This window comes from Leuciscus leuciscus, assembly GCF_965113295.1.
Source record: "Leuciscus leuciscus genome assembly, chromosome: 12".
Taxonomy (NCBI): domain Eukaryota; kingdom Metazoa; phylum Chordata; class Actinopteri; order Cypriniformes; family Leuciscidae; genus Leuciscus; species Leuciscus leuciscus.
Window position 1 is genome coordinate 15,789,242 of NC_138736.1, and position 18,534 is coordinate 15,807,775.

Below are 18,534 nucleotides of genomic sequence, written 5' to 3' on the forward strand. Positions count from 1 at the left end.
TTCATATATGTTTCATTGAGTGATTCCGGGTATTCCATGCATACAGAAAATGCATTATACATACTGCTGAAGTTATTGGTGGAGTATGGTAGTATGCTGTTCCGAACATAACCAATAACTATGAGAGAACAAAACACACGGTGCATAAAGGTACAGACATATTCTGACTTTAGAAATGCTCCTTGGACAAATTTGATGAAGCCTTAAACTAATAGTCTCTAACTTGTGTTTACACAGGACATCCTGTTTAAACAGTTTTTATAGTTTGGTGTGAAGTATAACTGCTGCCCTCTCTGTCTTTATGGGTTGACTGTTGTCTTAAGACTGACACGACATAGTTAACTTCACAGCGCTGACGTTGTCACTTCTATATAATTATTTGAATCAAGATTAGACGACCCATTATTGGAATTCAAACCCATGATCTCATTTTAACAAACCTGTTTGGTACACATACAATTATTGATTGCATATGTAGCTTCAGTAGTTTGATTGTAACGTACATTTTTGGGTGAATTTCATGAAATCTGTCAAGAACATACACTACTGATCACTCTGCCAGTGTTTTTGAAAGAAGTCTCTTATGCACACCAAAGGTTGCATTTATTTGATCAAAAATACATTAATATTGTGAAATATTACAATCTAAAATAACTTTTTTCTATGTTAATATATTGTTAAATGTAATGTATTTCTGTGATGGCAAAGCTGAATTTTCATTGTCACATGATCCTTCAGAAATAATTCTAAATATGCTCATTAGCAGCTCAAGAAACATCAATGATACCCCAAACTTTTGAATGGACGTTAAAGTAGCAGCAAAACTGTTTTCAGCTATCATAATAATACAAAATGTTTACTGAGCAGCAAATCAGCCTATTAGAATGATTTCTGAAGGATCATGTGACACTGAAGACTGGAGTAATGATGCTGGAAGTTCAGCTTTGCATCACAGGAATAAATTACATGCATGATACATTAAAATAGAAAATGATTATTTTAAATTGTAATAATAATTCACAATATTACAGTTTTCACTATATATTTTTTAAAATAAATGCACCCTTCATGAGCATTAGATTTCTTAAAAAAAAATGTATTTAATGATTCCAAACTTTATGACCCAGATACACTACAAGTCAGTTTCAACCCAAAATCAGATACAAAGTGATATGATATTTTGCTAAAATTAAAAGGGTTTTCTTATTGGCCATTGTATTATTCTTATTTACTGTAATGTGATTATTATTATTTATTTTTTTTTTTTTATTAAAATCATGTTTATTTATTTAGTTAGTTAGTAATATGCAGTCAAACCCATAATGAGAACATGTTGAGAAAATATATGCTTCACCCAAAAATGTACATTTTGTCATTACTCACCCTCATGTTGTTCCAAACCTGTATGAGTTTCTTTCCTCTGTTGAACACAAAAGAAGATATTTTAAAGAACGTTTGTAACCAAACAGTTGATGGCACCCATTGACTTCCATAGTATTTTTTCCCCCTATTATGGAGGTCAATGGGGTCCATCACTTTCTTTAAAATATCTTCTTTTGTGTTCAACAGAAGAAAGAAACTCATACGGGTTTGGAACAACATGTGGGTGAGTAAATGGGTGAAGTAATGGGTCCTTGAGTGAATTATCACTTTAATGCACAATGTCAAGTATAATAGTGATTCTAAAAATATGCTTTGTTTACTTAATGCAAAATGTAGTATCTTAACGTTTGATTTTAGGGTGGAATATGACTTGGACATCTCCAAGTTCCATCTCTTCAGGGCTTTTTGTGTCTCCATGAAGATGGAGCATGCGATCTATTTTTCCCCCTGCTCTCCCATGTTCTTATTTTTTGTTTATTTGTCTTATTTGTCTGAAGCAACAGACAGTAAGGACGAAGAAATCAAAGTTCCTAAGAGGCTGTTTCTGGGTATGTACTGATGTGTTTCCCCACAAAACACCAGTTTTTATTATATATATAGATTTTTTCCCCCCATCATCCATCCCAGTCATTTCCTCCCAGACCTGTGACAATGACCTGTCTGAACCATATACTCATCTAATCCTGTCATTAATTCACAACTCTCTATTAACCCTAATGTTTCACTTGCATGTACCTGAAACAGACATTTGACGCATAACAATGAATTACAAATGCATGTTAAGTGATAGTTTTGCATGTTTTTGTTGTTTTGGATGCCAAACTTTTAGTATTGCATGCAGATAGATGATCATGAACTGCTTTTCAATTGATATTAGTTTTTGTATGGCTTGCATGAACTATCCAGTCAAGAAGAGCTTATAATAATTTAGTTTTACATGATTCTAACAGCTCGTTTATCTTGTTGCCAAATCAGTAATTCAATAATATTTTATACTGCTGCGTACTGTACTATTTTATACTGCTGTATTCTACTTGGTGGAATTTTGACTTAACCCTTTAACACTCAGAAGAGTGTCGCATGGCTTTGGGTACTGAGCTGATAACAACTGCAATGTCACATGACAGTTAACCAACAGGCATGTTTTCACTGAAAGCATCTTAGTGTGTTCACAGCCCTACAGCACCCTTGGTTTCCGTTGTTCCACATGAACAGCAGGTGGCGCTAGTGGTTTACACCTGAGATCTGATTGATGGACTCTTTTGCATAAACTTCCATATCTGCTGACTTTCGGCACATATGCGCTTAGATTGTTTTTCTACACTAAGTATGGCCTCCATCTGAGTGTTTTTGGAGAGAATTCAAAAGATTGCAGAAGAAAAAAATCTTGTTATTGACTGTAGAAGGTGCCAGATGTCAGGTGTTATTAGGGGGAGTTATTATTAAAGATGCACTTGTTTCAAGTTCAGTTCCTGTGCTGGTCAGCCAGCTGTTAATGTTGTCTCCTCTCTCTGAGCATCTGTGAGGGTCGACAGTCCAGTTTTAGGTTCAGTCATTTAACCTAGAATTTCCATACTTATTTGCAAGTGAAAATGAGCAGTAGCACATGAAATTTTACTGTTTTTACTGTTTTCCATTCAAACTTGCTGGCCTGAACTGTTGACACGTCATGAGACGCCACACTTTTACAAGAAAGGTTCTATATAGAACTCTGAAGGGTTCTTTCAGCCGCCATATAGAACTTTTTAGGAGTTTCCATCATTTTATTGATTTAGTTTAATCCACTAATAATGATAATTAAATGTTATGAATTAAACATACTAACAAAAATTTAAATAATCTGTTAAATATGAAAGTATGCAGTCATTAAATGCATTTCTCTTTATATGGAACCTATTTAGCAGAAAGGGTTCTTTAAAAAAGAGCCAATGACACTAAGGTTCTATATAAAACCCCAAGAATTATGATTATGCTTGAACTTGTCTATTTATCAGTTATATTTTAAGTCAGTTTTGTATTGTGACCAAGTGAAATAATAAATTACTGTCTGAAAATCATTTGGGATTTAAATCTGTTTTACAGCTGTTGGTTTTTTAAACAAGTTTAGAACAGTGGTTCTCATCCTTTTTGACTAATGAATATTGTTGCTATTTCTGCTATCATTATGACAAAGCTGCTTAATATATATATATACTGTATATATATATGTATATATATGTTAACAGAAACCTGGAGTATTGATATATTAAATTAATTAGCCATTCATTTTGTGATTCCAGAAATTTCAAGAACTGTATGTTTGTCAATAAAAATGTATGGTAATTTAGGGAGCAAAGAAGTATGATTTCAGTTTACACCTTAATTTTATTAAATTTTTAGCATTTTAATCTAGATTATACTTGTAGAATCTAAATTTGAGAACCAATGCCATTAAGACAACGTTAGTCACTTAAGACTAGGTGGTTTGCTGGTTAAATATCTTGGCTACTCAAACTTTGGGATGAACAATTAACTCACTATTCCTTGTTCAATACCTTTAACCTCCGATTACTCCAGAAGGGATTTTCCCTGTAATAATGTACTGCAAATCAATACTAAATCTAATTACTGAATAAGATTGTATATTGTATGCCCTGAAACACAAAGTGCATTCAGAAATGATTCAGACCCATTCACATTTTATGTTGAATATATGTGTTTTTTAAATCCTTTTTCACATTAATCACCATACTACATAATGACTAAGCAAAAACCAAATTTGAGATAACTTTGCACATTTATACATATATACACTGTGTGTGTGTGTGTGTGTGTGTGTGTGTGTGTGTGTGTGTGTGTGTGTGTGTGTGTGTGTGTGTGTGTGTGTGTGTGTGTGTGTGTGTGTGTGTGTGTGTGTGTGTGTGTTTTAGTAAACATTATTTAAATTAATTTACAGATTTTAACTTAAGGCAACAACATAACAAAATGTGACAATAAAATGAAGAATAGGCCTACTTTCTTAATGCACTGTACTAAGTATGTACTTCAAAGTAACACTTCTAACTGTTATTTTATATATATTATAATATTTATTAATATATTAAATGAGCTTTTATTTGATATTTTCAGCTTTAATTTTAATTTGAGTGATTTTGTTATGTGCTTTTGTCGTTTTTTTTTTATTAGTTTTTGTTTTTAATATATATATTTTTGATTTATTTTATTTTTAGTAATTTTAGTACTTGAACGAAAATTTGAAATGTTGCCTTCGCAACTAACTGAAAAAAAAAAAGTTCGATTTTCATCTAATATCTATATTTTGTTTTATTTCAGTTCACAATAACGATGTTTTAGTTTTAGGGGCCGTTTACATGACACCGTTTTCGACTAAAAACGTAAAATGTTTCATGCGTTTTGGCTGTTCATGGCTGACAACGGTGTTTCGGGGGCCTGAAAATGCAGAGTTTTAAAAACGTGTTTCAAAGTGAAAGTGTGTATAACATGTGCATGCATATTCCTTGTTCAGTCTATAGGTGCATATAGTTTTTCTTTACAAAGTGACATCGCCAACTACTGGCCTTGCAGCATAATACAGCGTTTTTAGTAGTTTTCGCAGATCTGTGTGAAAGGCTTATTTGTACCTAGTCAGTTTAAATCAGCATTGAGGATTTATTCATTGTATGCTAGAGGACTTTTTAAATCTAGCTGTAACTAGCAGTTGATGGAAAAGTAGATTTGTTTTCTCTCTCACATGGCTCGCTCTATTGATCAAACATGCCCAGCGGCCCCTCACACACCTCATTAGAAGTGTGTTCAACAGAGAGGCTGAGAGGTGTTTGCTAATTGCTGCTTTGCTCACAAGCTCATTGATTGAATGGATCTGAATAATGGAGGTGTGCTCTAATCCATCCAACGGTCAAAGGTCAAGCTGGAATGAGCTTTTTGAATTTGCTTGTTGAGGGCAGTACAAATAGTGCTCCTGAATGACATCCGAGCACTCAATAAGTCAGAGATTTTATGTCCATACGTTCAGATCTCAATTTATCCGTCCGTATTTGTCATTCTGGTGATGTCCGTCGTTGAAGCCTGAAGCAGGTGGTGGTTGTTCACTGCTGATGGCTCTATTGCCTGTAATTCAGTCCAGGCGCTGGCAGAGATTTCTAAATGTATTTCATGTAGGGCAGACTGCTGGGGTCCTTGTGGTTGTGCAGTAATGGAAGTAAATGGGCGGCCTTCCCACACACAGTCTCGGCTCCGCTACATTATCCCTACAGGGGACCGCAGCCGCCTCAATTAGCATCCAATCACTACTACTATTGGAGAATGGGGTGTTTTAAAAAAATATGAATCTCTTAAACTTCCCAAAACTGCTCAGTCTGTGTTACTGTAAGCAGTAAATTGACCAAAACTGGCTGACTGTTCATTTTTGGGGAGACATTCTTTTTTAATACAATAATCCACTGTAGTCTCCTCTGAAAGGATTTATTATCCAGTTCTGTCTATCACTTTGTGCAATAAAATGGTCAAAACTAATCAACAGATATGGTAAGAAAAACTGTGATTTAATGAAGTTTAGTAGCTTTTCTATTAATTACACAAAATTAGTTTTCTTAAAGCTACAGTGCACAATTTCTGCATGCCTTAGTGTATGTGTGTATGTGTATATATATATATATATCCTAAATATTAAACAACATTATATTTAATAATTAATTAAATATAACATTGTTATGGAAACATTAAGATATGCACATGACTTCTTGTTTTCAGTTGTGAATATTATTCGATAGATTAATTTTTATAAATGTTAATTTAAGTTGACTTATAACATTTTATTTATTTCCTAATAATACATTATATATATATATATATATATATATATATATATATATATATATATATATATATATATATATATATATATATATATATCATGAGTATTAACATATTATCAAATTAAGTTTATTTCAAGGTGTCGTTGTTACACTTTAATTACACAAATATGTACTTGGTAATATTAATTACAATAAGGTTGGAGTTTGGTTTAGGGTTAGTTGCTCATAATTTACTGCTATTATATTAAGTACAAATAATATATGTAATAAGGGCATTGTAAAATAGTGTTACTGTATTAATGTAATAAAAATAAAAATATTAGTCTAAAATTTTATAAATTAACAATGCAAACTTTTTTGTTGGTGGTGGTGGTAATAACAATCATCAGATCCTCCGATCTTAAAAAATTACAAAAGACTTTATTTTTTATTCAGAGGCCTTACAAATAAAAAACTGTACATTGGATAGGATGTTTTCAATATTACATCATCAGTGTCTACTTCTAGATTTACCTAATCTCATTTATAGATTTTACTGTACTAATACTAAAATGTTAACTATTATTGTTCTTATACATGTATACTGAAATCAAAAGAAAAAAGAAGTATACTTCCATCATATAATATATATATATAAATGTGCACAAAATGCAAAACTTTCCAAAACACGCAGCAATGTGAATATTTTATTGATTAATTTATTGAGTGATATTCAGTGGGTTTAATCAGTGACATCATTAATAGATTTGCTATCTGGCGTCTTCTGATTACCCCTCAACCTGCTTCCCTTAGTGTTTTTACATGTAGAAAAGATGAAAAAACTTATTACATTGTCCAGTTTTTCCCTGAACAATGAGTTACTATGACAATTTTTGATGCAGCATGAATGACCTATGATGAAATTTTTGACAATCACAAGAGAAAATCAGCTTCACATCCTCTATATTTAAAGACTTTGGTAGATGTAAACATCTGTTACAATGGTAGACATTGTAAACATGCTGTGTGGTCACAATTATCAATATGGAACTACTAATATAACTACTTTTATCTTGTAGAATAATAGCAACAAAAAGAAAAACGTTGAGATTTGGTTAAAAAACATGGAGCTCGTAGTGTCAGAATGCAAGTCTGTCAGTCATGTCTGAAACCAACGCGTTATGGCAACGACGTCTGACAGCAGATCAAAATAAACAGTAATGACTTTCGAGAGTTGCATTACAAAAATGCAAATCAAATATGCTAAACACAGAAGCTTGAGCATGCATGCATTTTGGTTCTCGCATGTCACGTGTGGACATTTCATAGACAGTATAAGAAGTGGACAGAGCCATCTCATTGGAACTCAATTGAGACAAGTGAAGCCCATTTTTAGCGATTTTCTAGGACTTCCGTTCCTGATGCGCAGACTCAAACCGAGCTTGACGACGTATATGTGACGTGAGCAACCCGTCTGTCTTCTAGTGGCTGTGGCATGAGAAATCTGAATCATTCCCTTCCGAATCTTGCAGAGACGGAGAGCGTGAGTAGGAGGTGTCCACGAGCTAGGAGCAGGAGAAACTTTTGCTAGGTATTCTGATTAATTATTTTGTCATTTTGCCTCCACGTCCCCCCGATTGCCCGCGAGCTTCTCCTCCTCTCCATACGGTAATCTCTCTACTGTGCGACAGAGAGTCGCGTGGTTATGACGCAATCGTTAGCCTATTTTTACAAAAACTGCTTCTACGGGGCCATAACGTAAGCTACAAGGTAATGGAGCATTTTATACATTGTCGTGTTTCTTTAGAAATAAATAATGGACAAATGGAGTCTTTAAACGCCTCAGATTTGAAGTTATTCGCTGTCAAAGTGACGCCAAAATGAATGGGAGTCAATGGGATGCTAACAGCAGGTGAAGTTCTGCTACAAGATGGTGGCACGCGGCCGGCTTCAACTTCGACTTCCTTCCCGGGCTGCGTTCCAGTCCAAAATTGTCATGCCCTTCACTTGCTAACTTCCCTCCGTCTCGTTCACTCGGATGTACGTCACTGCGAGTGCCCACTACTGGCGGAAACTGCAATGGGCTGAATTGGAACGTCCTAAGCCCTTGATCACTTGGAATCAGCTGTGGAGTTGATTTATTATTTACATTTGTTTTCCCTTTAAGAATTTGTTTAATGCAGCATCCAAATGTATATATGGTGTTTGGGTTGTTTTCAATAAAAAAATTATAGAATTAATATATCATAGGGTTGTTTGTTGTGGTGGTGATTAGACGAGATCTGTGGTGATGTCACAATCGTACTGCATTGTGGGACATATAGGTGCCTGAAGTGTACATATGAAGTAGACTCGCTCCCTCGGTCAAAATCGAGAGAATGAGGTTCTGTCCATCTAAACTTCTCTCATCCACTTTACGAAGTGGAACGCACTTCAAAATGGCAGCGGGGATTCCCCCGAGGGGAAGTGCTTAGGGAAGTTCGCAAGTGCGTGTCTAAAAGTGGACTGGAACGCAGCACCGCTTGGGACATTTGAGCTGCTTCTTTTCCTTTTAATGGCGGTTAGCAAACCCACTTGAAGGTGCATATCGCCACCTACTGCTCGACACCTGCGTGACAGCTGACAAAAAATAAAGGATCGGGCTAATGATAATATTTTCTTGAAAAAAATGCTTGAGATCGGTTCACGACGTCCCTAATTACATGTATTATTAATGCTGACAAATTACCAAAACATATTCACAACACAAAGCACAAGAAAATCACTGTATCAAACTGTAAATGCTGTTACAGCAAGACAAATTGCTTGTTTCCTGTTCTGGTAAGTGAATTCAGTCTGGCTATACAAGCCCGATAACATCTTAATCCAGCGTTTGATGGTGACTGCCGTTAGCTACAGTCAGTCGACAGTTCTGCAGATTGAGCAGCATATACTGGATAGAGTAGCGATTGAACAGATTGTGTGGATTTGGATGAAGACCAGCGCACCCTTCAGAACCAGAACTGTCATTCATTTAAGCATCCAGAGGCCTCTTTGACACATCTTTTCTATTCACTTAGCTGTAATTAGAGCTGGGGACTGACAGATTTCTCTTGGCATGTGGGCTGAAGCTGTGCTGAAAGAAGCAATGGACAAATAATAGTGCCACTCTGTTGTACGTCAATCATTCTCGGCCCCTGGCCTGAATACCATTTTTTTTTTTTATTCATTTATAAATGGACAGAGTGAACCTTCATATAGTAGGCCTAGGGGAAGACAGCAAGAAAAGAAGGACAGACCCTCAGGAAAATTAAGGTTTTAGAGGAAAAGAGGTTATTCGTTCCATTTGGAAACCCATGTAGAAAGTTTTTTGTGTGTAATGCTTATGAAGATAAATAGTCATGTGCCATCATTCCTGTAAGTTTGACTGGTGACCACTGGTGTCCTACATTCCCACACAATTTACGTTATCATTCAAAAGTTTGGGGTTAGAAAGATTTTTTTATTTTTAACGTAGTTTCTTATCGTCATTGAAGCTGCATTTATTTTTTTTAAATACAGTAAAAACAGTAATATTGTGAAATATTATTACAATTTAACCCTTAAACAGGCAAGAGTAGAAAATGATAAGCAACAAATAATTTCATGTCATTTTTGATATCATCTGGACTTAAGTAAATCATATCCAAAAATGTTATGTATTTTGGATTTTATGAGTTGTGACTCCCAGATCACATTGCCTGTTTAGGGTATAAAAAAAAGGACCAAATCTATAACTGTAACTGCCATTGTACATCAAACAATTCTATCCTGTACTTCAACTCATATAATGTTGACATATTATATATCATTGGAAAGCTTACAAACTCAAGATTCAGCCTGTTAAAACCGTTTTGAAATCGGACCTTGCGTTACCATAGAAATGGTAAAAAAAATGTTGGTAATATGGTAAAAATTTTGGGATTTAGGTCAGGCTGACTAATTGATCACAGATAACTTGAAGCAAATCATGTGACCAGCATACTCAAGACAGACAGGCTGTATCAGTTTAACCTGTAAATTTTATAATTTGTTAAAAAAAAAAAAAACTCAGAATAAAAAGATTGTTACAAAAATGAATACAAAGTTAATCCCTTTTTTATACCCAAAAGTGGCAATTTATACCCAAAAGTGGCAATGTGACTCAGGTGTAACATATATTTCAAAACGTGCTAAATAACAACATGAACAACATTTTTATAAATGTTCTTTTTCAGCACCTTAAGACAATGTTCATAATTAATGTTAGCAGTGTTAGTATTATTTTTTCAAAAGAAAAGTAAGTTTAAATGTACTTATCTCAAAATCTGAATGTCCTGCACCACTGGCAGCCATGTTGGATTTAGGTCAGGCTGACTAATTAATCACACATTTTTTTTAAACAAATCATGTGACCAGCATACTCAAGACAGACCAGGCTGTGATAAATGATAAAGGATTTGAAAAAATCATTCTTACGCCCCAAAAAAGACGACAAAAACTATGTGACACCCAGATCACATTGCCAGTTAACTGTTTTCTATTGTAATATATAATGTAATTTATTCCTGTGATGGCAAAGCTGAATTTTCAGCAGCCATTACTCCGTTCTTCAGTGTAACATGATCCTTCAGAAATCATTGTAATGTTGATTTGCTGCTCAAAAAACATTACTTATATCCTTATTGCTGCTTAATATTATTATTTTTTTGAAAATAAATGTGTCCTTTCTGAATTAAAGTATTGATTTCTTTCACACACACAAAAAAAAGTTTGACTTCAAACTTTTGAAAGGTACTGTGGTGTTTACTAAGGAAAACATCAGTATCGCTCATACCTAGAGTTAGGCATTTGAACAGGTATTAAACTTTGCATGCAATTCACCCCATTTGTGCTGTCAAGATGAATAATACATCAAATCATGTGACTTGAGAAGAGGTGTGCTGTTATTACCATATATTCATCAAACTTAGCAAGAAATCTGTGCATAAACTGAGTTTAAAATCCCATAAACTTACATTTGAAGAAGGGACCTGAGCGATATGTATAGAAACCAGAATATCATAGAGACTTGTAGGTGGGCAACTACAGATAACAGCATAGCAACATGCTTGAAACCTCTCAGAACACCTTAGAAACCACATAGCAGCATCTTAAGTTCTTAACAACTCTATAGCCATGTCTTGACAGCTATTGGTGCTTAGTTGCTCTAAATAGTCGTTTATTTGGCCAGCTTGCCCAAGAATACATTAAAAGAGTGGCATAAATTTCACAGCATATTTTCAGCGTTCTCCTATGTTTGCTGTATAGTATCTGTGTTTTGCAGTTGTCATTGTGCATATAGGACTGTGGGGGTGAGATGAAATGGAGGACGAGCTTGGTGGGGTTGCTGTTTAAAAACCGTGGCAGTCTATTCCCACACACTGCCCCGCTGGCAGAAGCGATACGCACATGCACAGCGGGGTAAAGCAGTGGCATAACGCTCAATAGGCACGATACAGTGTGGCACGCACAACTGCCGCTTTGATCCAGCCCTCTCCACACGCACAGCCTACAGCGTTAAAGAGCCCTTTACCTGAGTCCTGCACACACACACACACACACACACACACACACACAGAGGCTCTATATATGTGTGTGCGATTTTCATTGCATTCAGAGAATTTTGTTATTTACAGTATTATAGCTACAACTGGCAATGAAACACTCATTTTAGTTTTCTCGATCTGTTATTTTAAAAATACATAACGCAATTCATACATCCATTCACTTGAATGCATCCCTTCTATGATGAGGAAAAAGAAAAAATGATATCATAGAAAGGACTCCTGCAGACCCTCTTGACTGCGTGTTAAGGTCAATAAGTCTCTTAAAATATCAGATAATTTGACCTTTTTATGACAAGGCAAAGTTTGTTCTTGTTGACAAATGTCATGAGCTTCGGTTATAAAATGGCATGTGGTTTAACTCCCCAAAAACTAATAGTAATACATTATATTTGTAATGATAAAAAAAGACATAAAAGTTCATGGTGTGAAATGTTCATTGTAAAATGTCATCGAACGACTCCTCGAAAAACATAATGATATTTGTCAAATAAGAAATGTATGTTATTTGTAAAAAAGACACACAAAAAAAACCTAATATTAATTCTGGCAAAATTTGTTAAAATCATAAAAGGTCATGTGCTTCAGTTGTAAAATGCCATGTGGTTTGACTCTCTAAAAATGTAATTATAATTGCAAATGGTAATTCATGATATTTGTAAAAAATCTGAAAATAGTTTCTGGCAAAGTTAGTTCGTTGTAAAATGTCTTGTGGTTCGATTCCTCAAAAACATGACAATATTTATAAACTAGGAAATGCATAATGTCATGTGGTTCGACTCCCTAAAAATGGAATCATAATTATAAAATGATAATTCAGGATAATTATAAAAAATCTCATATTAGTTTCAAAGTTAGTTCAAAGTTTATAAAATATCATGTTTGACTGTAAAAATGTAATTATAATTATAAAATGGTAATTCAGGATAATTGTGAAAATTTTGATGTTAGTTCACATTGTAAAACGTCATGTTGTTCGATTGTAAAATGCCATGTGGTTCGACTCCCCAAAAGTGTAATAATATTTATAAAACTATTTTTCAGGATATTTGTAAAAACAAAACAACTTTTGTTAATAAGTCAACACGAATTCAAAATAGATCCCATTTGTTTTTACTTAATAAAATCAAGTTTCTATTCAACTTCAACACTGTATTGTCTTGTTGAATGTCCTACAGTATTTCCCATCTCAGAAGTTGGCCGTCTCAGACCTGCTGATTGGCGTCTGGCATGTGCTGGTGTTGTGTCGGTAGTATCATGGAAGTCCTTTTGCATCTAAGCCCAGGTGTAGGTGTTTTTCTTTTCTTCCAGGTTGCTCCTGTTATCTGTGTGTTCCAGACGATCCTGTCTCCTACAGTGATGCCTGCCACACGGAAAGCTATTTCCAGGCCCAAAAGTCCATACATACACAAGTACTGTATGCCATTGCCCACTGATGGGTGAGAGACAGTGATGTGATGTGTGTTTCCTTTATATTAGGGCAGAGACTGGAGAAGGTGACAGACATGATACAGACACAGAGCGCTTGGCACATTTTGAAGGAAGTCTATAAATATCCTGGCAAAGGCTTTTCTTTGAAAAGAGTTGCCGCTTCCTGTGAAAAGACAGTGTGAAATGGGCAGCGTGAGATTGTGTGATTCTTTCATCAGGTTTTCATGAAGGGTGTCAATGCTCCTTACAGAGACGAGATGTCAATGATAATGTTGATGCAAAGTATTGCAAATACTGCAACAACTAAGGACGTTTTTTAAGTCACTAGTGCAAAATGCCCGTGCAAAATCAGTTTTTGAGTTTTTTTAGTAATTGTTGGTTTGGTGTGTTTGAGTGCTCATTGTTACAATTACACAGCAAAAGTTCAGTGACATTTTTATTTGTGCATGGTAGAAAGCACAAAGTGAACTCCGAGAAAACGCTATGCTTGAGCAAACAGTGTGTGAATAGGCTACTGTAAATGATGGCTGTGAAAGAGACTGTGAATGCATTGAATAGGATATGTTTAGTTGGTGAATACACAGTATGAAATGTAATATTCAGAAGTAAACAGCATAGCTGACTTACAGATTCAGTTAACATCCACAAATGAATAAGCGCGTCGATTCAGGGAGCAGTGCAAAGTGCCCGTACAAAATCAGTTTTTGTGAGCAGATCGCCGTCAAAAAAGTTCAGGAGATTTTTCTTAGCGATGGCTGATTTCAACAGTTTCAATATGATAAAAAATAACTTTTATATTGATTCAATGGATTAATTGCATTTTGAAAAAAAGTGTCATGAATTTATTGCATTTTTTGGGGGGGAAATAATCCGTTTTTATAATAAATCTTTGAAAATCAAAATCTGGATTTGAATTTTTTATGTTATTATAACCTAAAGATGCTATGTGAAAGTTTGAAACAGAAAATAGTGGTTTTCATCTTGCCACTTTCTTGGTAAAGAAAACACATTTTTACTCATATTAATCAAAATGGATTTATCACGTTTTGGAACCAAACTATAATATTCAGAAGTAAACAGTGTCGCTGACAGAGTGTTTATGTCAGAATGTTTATTTTTAAACCACAACCTTCTAAGTGCTTCTTTTACCGATATATATCTTTAGCATTTCTAATCCAAACAACGTCAAACTTGGCACTGCACTTACTCGTGCCCGTAGCGAGACACCTGTCAAGTTTGAAATCCATCGGACTAATGGTTCGAGAGATATGCGAGAGATAGCCTATGCGCGTCTGCGTGGCGTTTTCTATGTCTTTGCACAGAAGCGTGTCTGATGCGGTGCTGCTACAATGAGGGCTATTTCGGGAGTTGGTCGAAATATAGAGTTAGAAATATAGGGGAGAGAGTTGTGGAGGCCTATAATTCATGTTAAACATAAATATATAGCCTACTGATACAGCAAAGACTACGTCGGCAGTATTGACAAAATAGGCTACAGAATATTTCATTCTGTATTGACAGGTGCAATATTTGAATATCTATAATTATTATTATGTAATAAGATAATGATAAAGCTTCGTGATAAGCCTCATTGGTTATATATTCGACATATGGGTAGAGAGTTGTGGAAGGCCTATAGCCTACTTCATGTTAAATAAATATGAATTCATAAATATAACTTATAGCAGCAAAGACAACGTCGGCATTGACGGCAAAAGGCTACAGAATATTTCGTTTTGTATTGACAGGTGCAATATTTTGAAAATCGATAATATTATCTGCATTTGTCTCGAGCCGCGTCTGAGACGCGAGCGTCTCACGCAGGCAGTGTGCAAACTCTAACCTGTTCACATGGGAGCCGAAATAAAAACGGACACGCCACGCAGCTGAGCTTATGGAGATTTGCCGTTCGATCGGTAAGATAGTTAACCTTGTTTAAGCCTGCATAGCCATTCCTACTAACGTTACTACTACTATTTAACATATTAAACATCACATAGTCACAGCCTCACAGGCTAACTTCAGCGCGCATGGCACAGTAATAAAGAAGTAAACAGCGTAGCTTTAAATAAACATTATTAAGAAGTAAACAGTGTGACTTACCGATTCAGTTAACATCCAGAGAGTGTGTGTTTGTTTATTTTTAAACCACAGCCCATTATATCAGAATGTTTATTTTTAAACCACAACCTTTTAAAAATGATATATTTAACGATATCTTTAGCATTTCTCACCCAAACAACGTCAAACTTGGCACTGCACTTTCTCGTTCCCGTGGCAAGACACCTGTCAAATTTCAAATCCATCGGACTAACGGTTCGAGAGATATGTGGTTAACAGACATAGGCTACACACACACAGACAGACAGACGTTTCTGTAATTTATAGATAGATATTAAGTTATTAAGTTATGTTTTGTGGAATTGTTGGCTAATTCGCATGAACAAATATGTTTCCGTACATCTGTTATGCCCAGTGATGGGTATGTTTATGGGTAAGGTTAGAGGTGGATCTTCATGCTTAATTTTGTTTTCTAATAATCGTACGTTTCTGACGATCCATATACAAATTCATACGAAATCGGCACCTCATAACATACTTCCATTTTCCAGTGAGATCAGGTTGCCTGATCTTATTGTGCACAATTTATCAGTGCATGTTATTCCAGAGCAAAATATGTTTGTCATCAAAAAGTAATAACTTGAACCCTCTTTGGTTTAAATTTTTTTTTATAAATAATGTTAACTGATAGCCAAGTATAAATTTTGGTATTATATAGATATTTTTTCATTATAATTCTAATTTATAATTGAATTTAATTATTTCAATTTTAAACTTTCCGCCTCACACTATGTTCCATTGTTCAATAAACAGGTAGCTTGGCCCTAAACATGCAACGTTGGTTAATACAGAAGTTAACCCTTAAACGGGCAAAAGTAGAAAATGATAAGCAACAAATAATTTCATGTCATCTTTTATATCATCTGGACTTAAGTAAATCATATCCAAAATCATTTTTTTAAGATGTTATGTATTTTGGATTTTATGAGTTGTGACTCCCAGATCACATTGCCTGTTTAGGGTATAAAAAAAAGACCAAATCTATAACTGTAACTGCCATTGTACATAAAACAATTATATCCTATACTTCAACTCATATAATGTTGACATATTATATATCATTGGAAAGCTTACAAACTCAAGATTCAGCCTGTTAAAACCGTTTTGAAATCGGACCTTGCGTTACCATAGAAATGGTTAAAAAACTGTTGGTAAAATGGTAAAAATTTTGGGATTTAGGTCAGGCTGACTAATTGATCACAGATAACTTGAAGCAAATCATGTGACCAGCATACTAAAGAGTAGACAGACAGGCTGTATCAGATTAACCTGTACATTTTATAATTTGTAAAAAAACAAAAAAATACCTCAGAATACAAAGATTGTTACAAAAATGAATACAAAGTTAATCCCTTTTTTATACCCAAAAGTGGCAATGTGACTCAGGTGTAACATATATTTCAAAACATGCTAAATAACAACATGAACAACATTTTTATCAATTTTCTTTTTCAGCACCTTAAGACAATGTTCATAATTAATGTTAGCAGTGTTAGCAAGAAAAGTAAGTTTAAATGTACTTATCTCAAAATCTGAATGTCCTGCACCACTGGCAGCCATGTTGGATTTAGGTCAGGCTGACTAATTAATCACAATTTTTTTTAAACAAATCATGTGACCAGCATACTCAAGACAGACCAGGCTGTGATAAATGATAAAAGGATTTGATGAAAAAATCATTCTTACGCCCCAAAAAAGACGACAAGAACTATGTTACACCCAGATCACATTGCCAGTTTTAGGGTTAATATTCACATGGCTGTTCAAACAGAAAAGCTGAAGATGTGTTGGTTGGACAGTTATGTTGACTCACTGTAGTTCCTGTTCACTTTTGTCATGCACTGCATGAAACACTGCATTGAAACATTGATTAAAGACTTGATCAGTCATTCAATTAAAATATCGCACAAGTCCCGTTCTCGAGATGTTGGAAAACGTCTTCCGCTTTTTCATAATATTTCTGTCGAACTAAAAAATGTTCTCTCACACACAGACACTCCCTGCACCTGTCTTCTCTGTCAGGCCGCAGACAAAAGCACAGTAATTGATCTGATTTTAAAATGTCATCTCAAATGTCAGTGTCGTTAATTATCAATACTTCAATAAATCTGTTTGAAATGTCATAAACCGGCTGTCGTTCTCCTCTGATGGGGTGTTAGTTAGATAACGGTCTGCCAGGCCCAAATCAACGTCTCTCATGTTGTCAAACTGAGTTTGCCAGTACGATAACATTTTACGACTCAGATAACTGCTGGTTTAATCGCAGTTCCATCTTAGACCTTTACAGGTTAATCTCATGAAACCTGTCAAGAACATATTTGAATCTTAAATAATAATACAAATTTAACATTTGGATTTTATGACAGAATTCTCATGACAATTAAGCACTAAAAAAGAAATAAAGATGTATATAAAGATTCTTTGTTATCGCTTCTTAGTTGTACTGCCTTTTTTCTAAATTTATCAGAAAATAATTTTATCATAGTCATTCATAACATCTTAATGAGTGGCATCATTGTGAATAATGGAAAACATACAAAAATACTTAAGTTAAAGGTCTAGATTCACAATGAGAACTGTAATTGTTAAAAAAAATCACAATACGAAAAAAAAAATATATAACAATATAATTTCTTATTTATTTTGACTTTAGGGTGAAGTATGACCTGGACATTAGCTTAATTTTCATGAGATTCATATTAAAGCAAGAACATGTGCAAAAATGTGCAGTTCTAAGTCTTTTAACATGATTAAACATTTGCAATATTTCTCTCGCCGGACAGGCATAAACTTTCTCAAAGAATGAATAAATTCAGAATCATGAGATGCTTTATAAATCCTTTTCAGTATTGAATGTGTCATTTCTTACACTTTATGGAGATCAGATTTGCTTTTTTGTTTACGATAATGCACATTTAGACTGGGAAAGCATTGACCTCACTTTCTCTCTCATTATCCATTTATCATTGTCTCCGCATCAAATATTCAAAATGTTTTCCAGTGTTGCATTATGGGAATTAATGTCGAGTTGATTTTCCAGAATTGCTTGTGAAGAGCGGTTAAGATAATAAGTCATGACAGAGAGTGGTAAAGTTACTCATTTGAAAATCTCTGGCATCATAATGCGCTGTCTGTGCTCGACAGTCACGCTGTTCTCTGTGTGGGTTGTGATGACACGAACGGCTCACTGAGAGTCCCACATG

General features: G+C 34.7%; 2 protein-coding genes across 3 annotated transcripts in view; one reads left to right on the forward strand and one right to left on the reverse strand.

Annotated features, from left to right (window-relative positions):
• septin7a (septin 7a) overlaps positions 1-18,534 on the reverse strand; it is a 214,106-nt gene that overhangs the window by 62,709 nt on the left and 132,863 nt on the right. The window lies entirely within an intron of this gene.
• Positions 1-18,534, forward strand: part of slc66a2 (solute carrier family 66 member 2) — a 43,988-nt gene that overhangs the window by 3,363 nt on the left and 22,091 nt on the right. The window contains exon 3 of one of the 2 annotated variants that reach the window (XM_082186137.1): positions 1,881-1,931. The exons of the other annotated variant lie outside the window; for it this stretch is intronic. Coding sequence (XP_082042263.1) covers positions 1,881-1,931 — 51 coding nt within the window. The remainder of the gene's footprint in view (positions 1-1,880; positions 1,932-18,534) is intronic. 2 annotated transcript variants of the gene reach the window in all.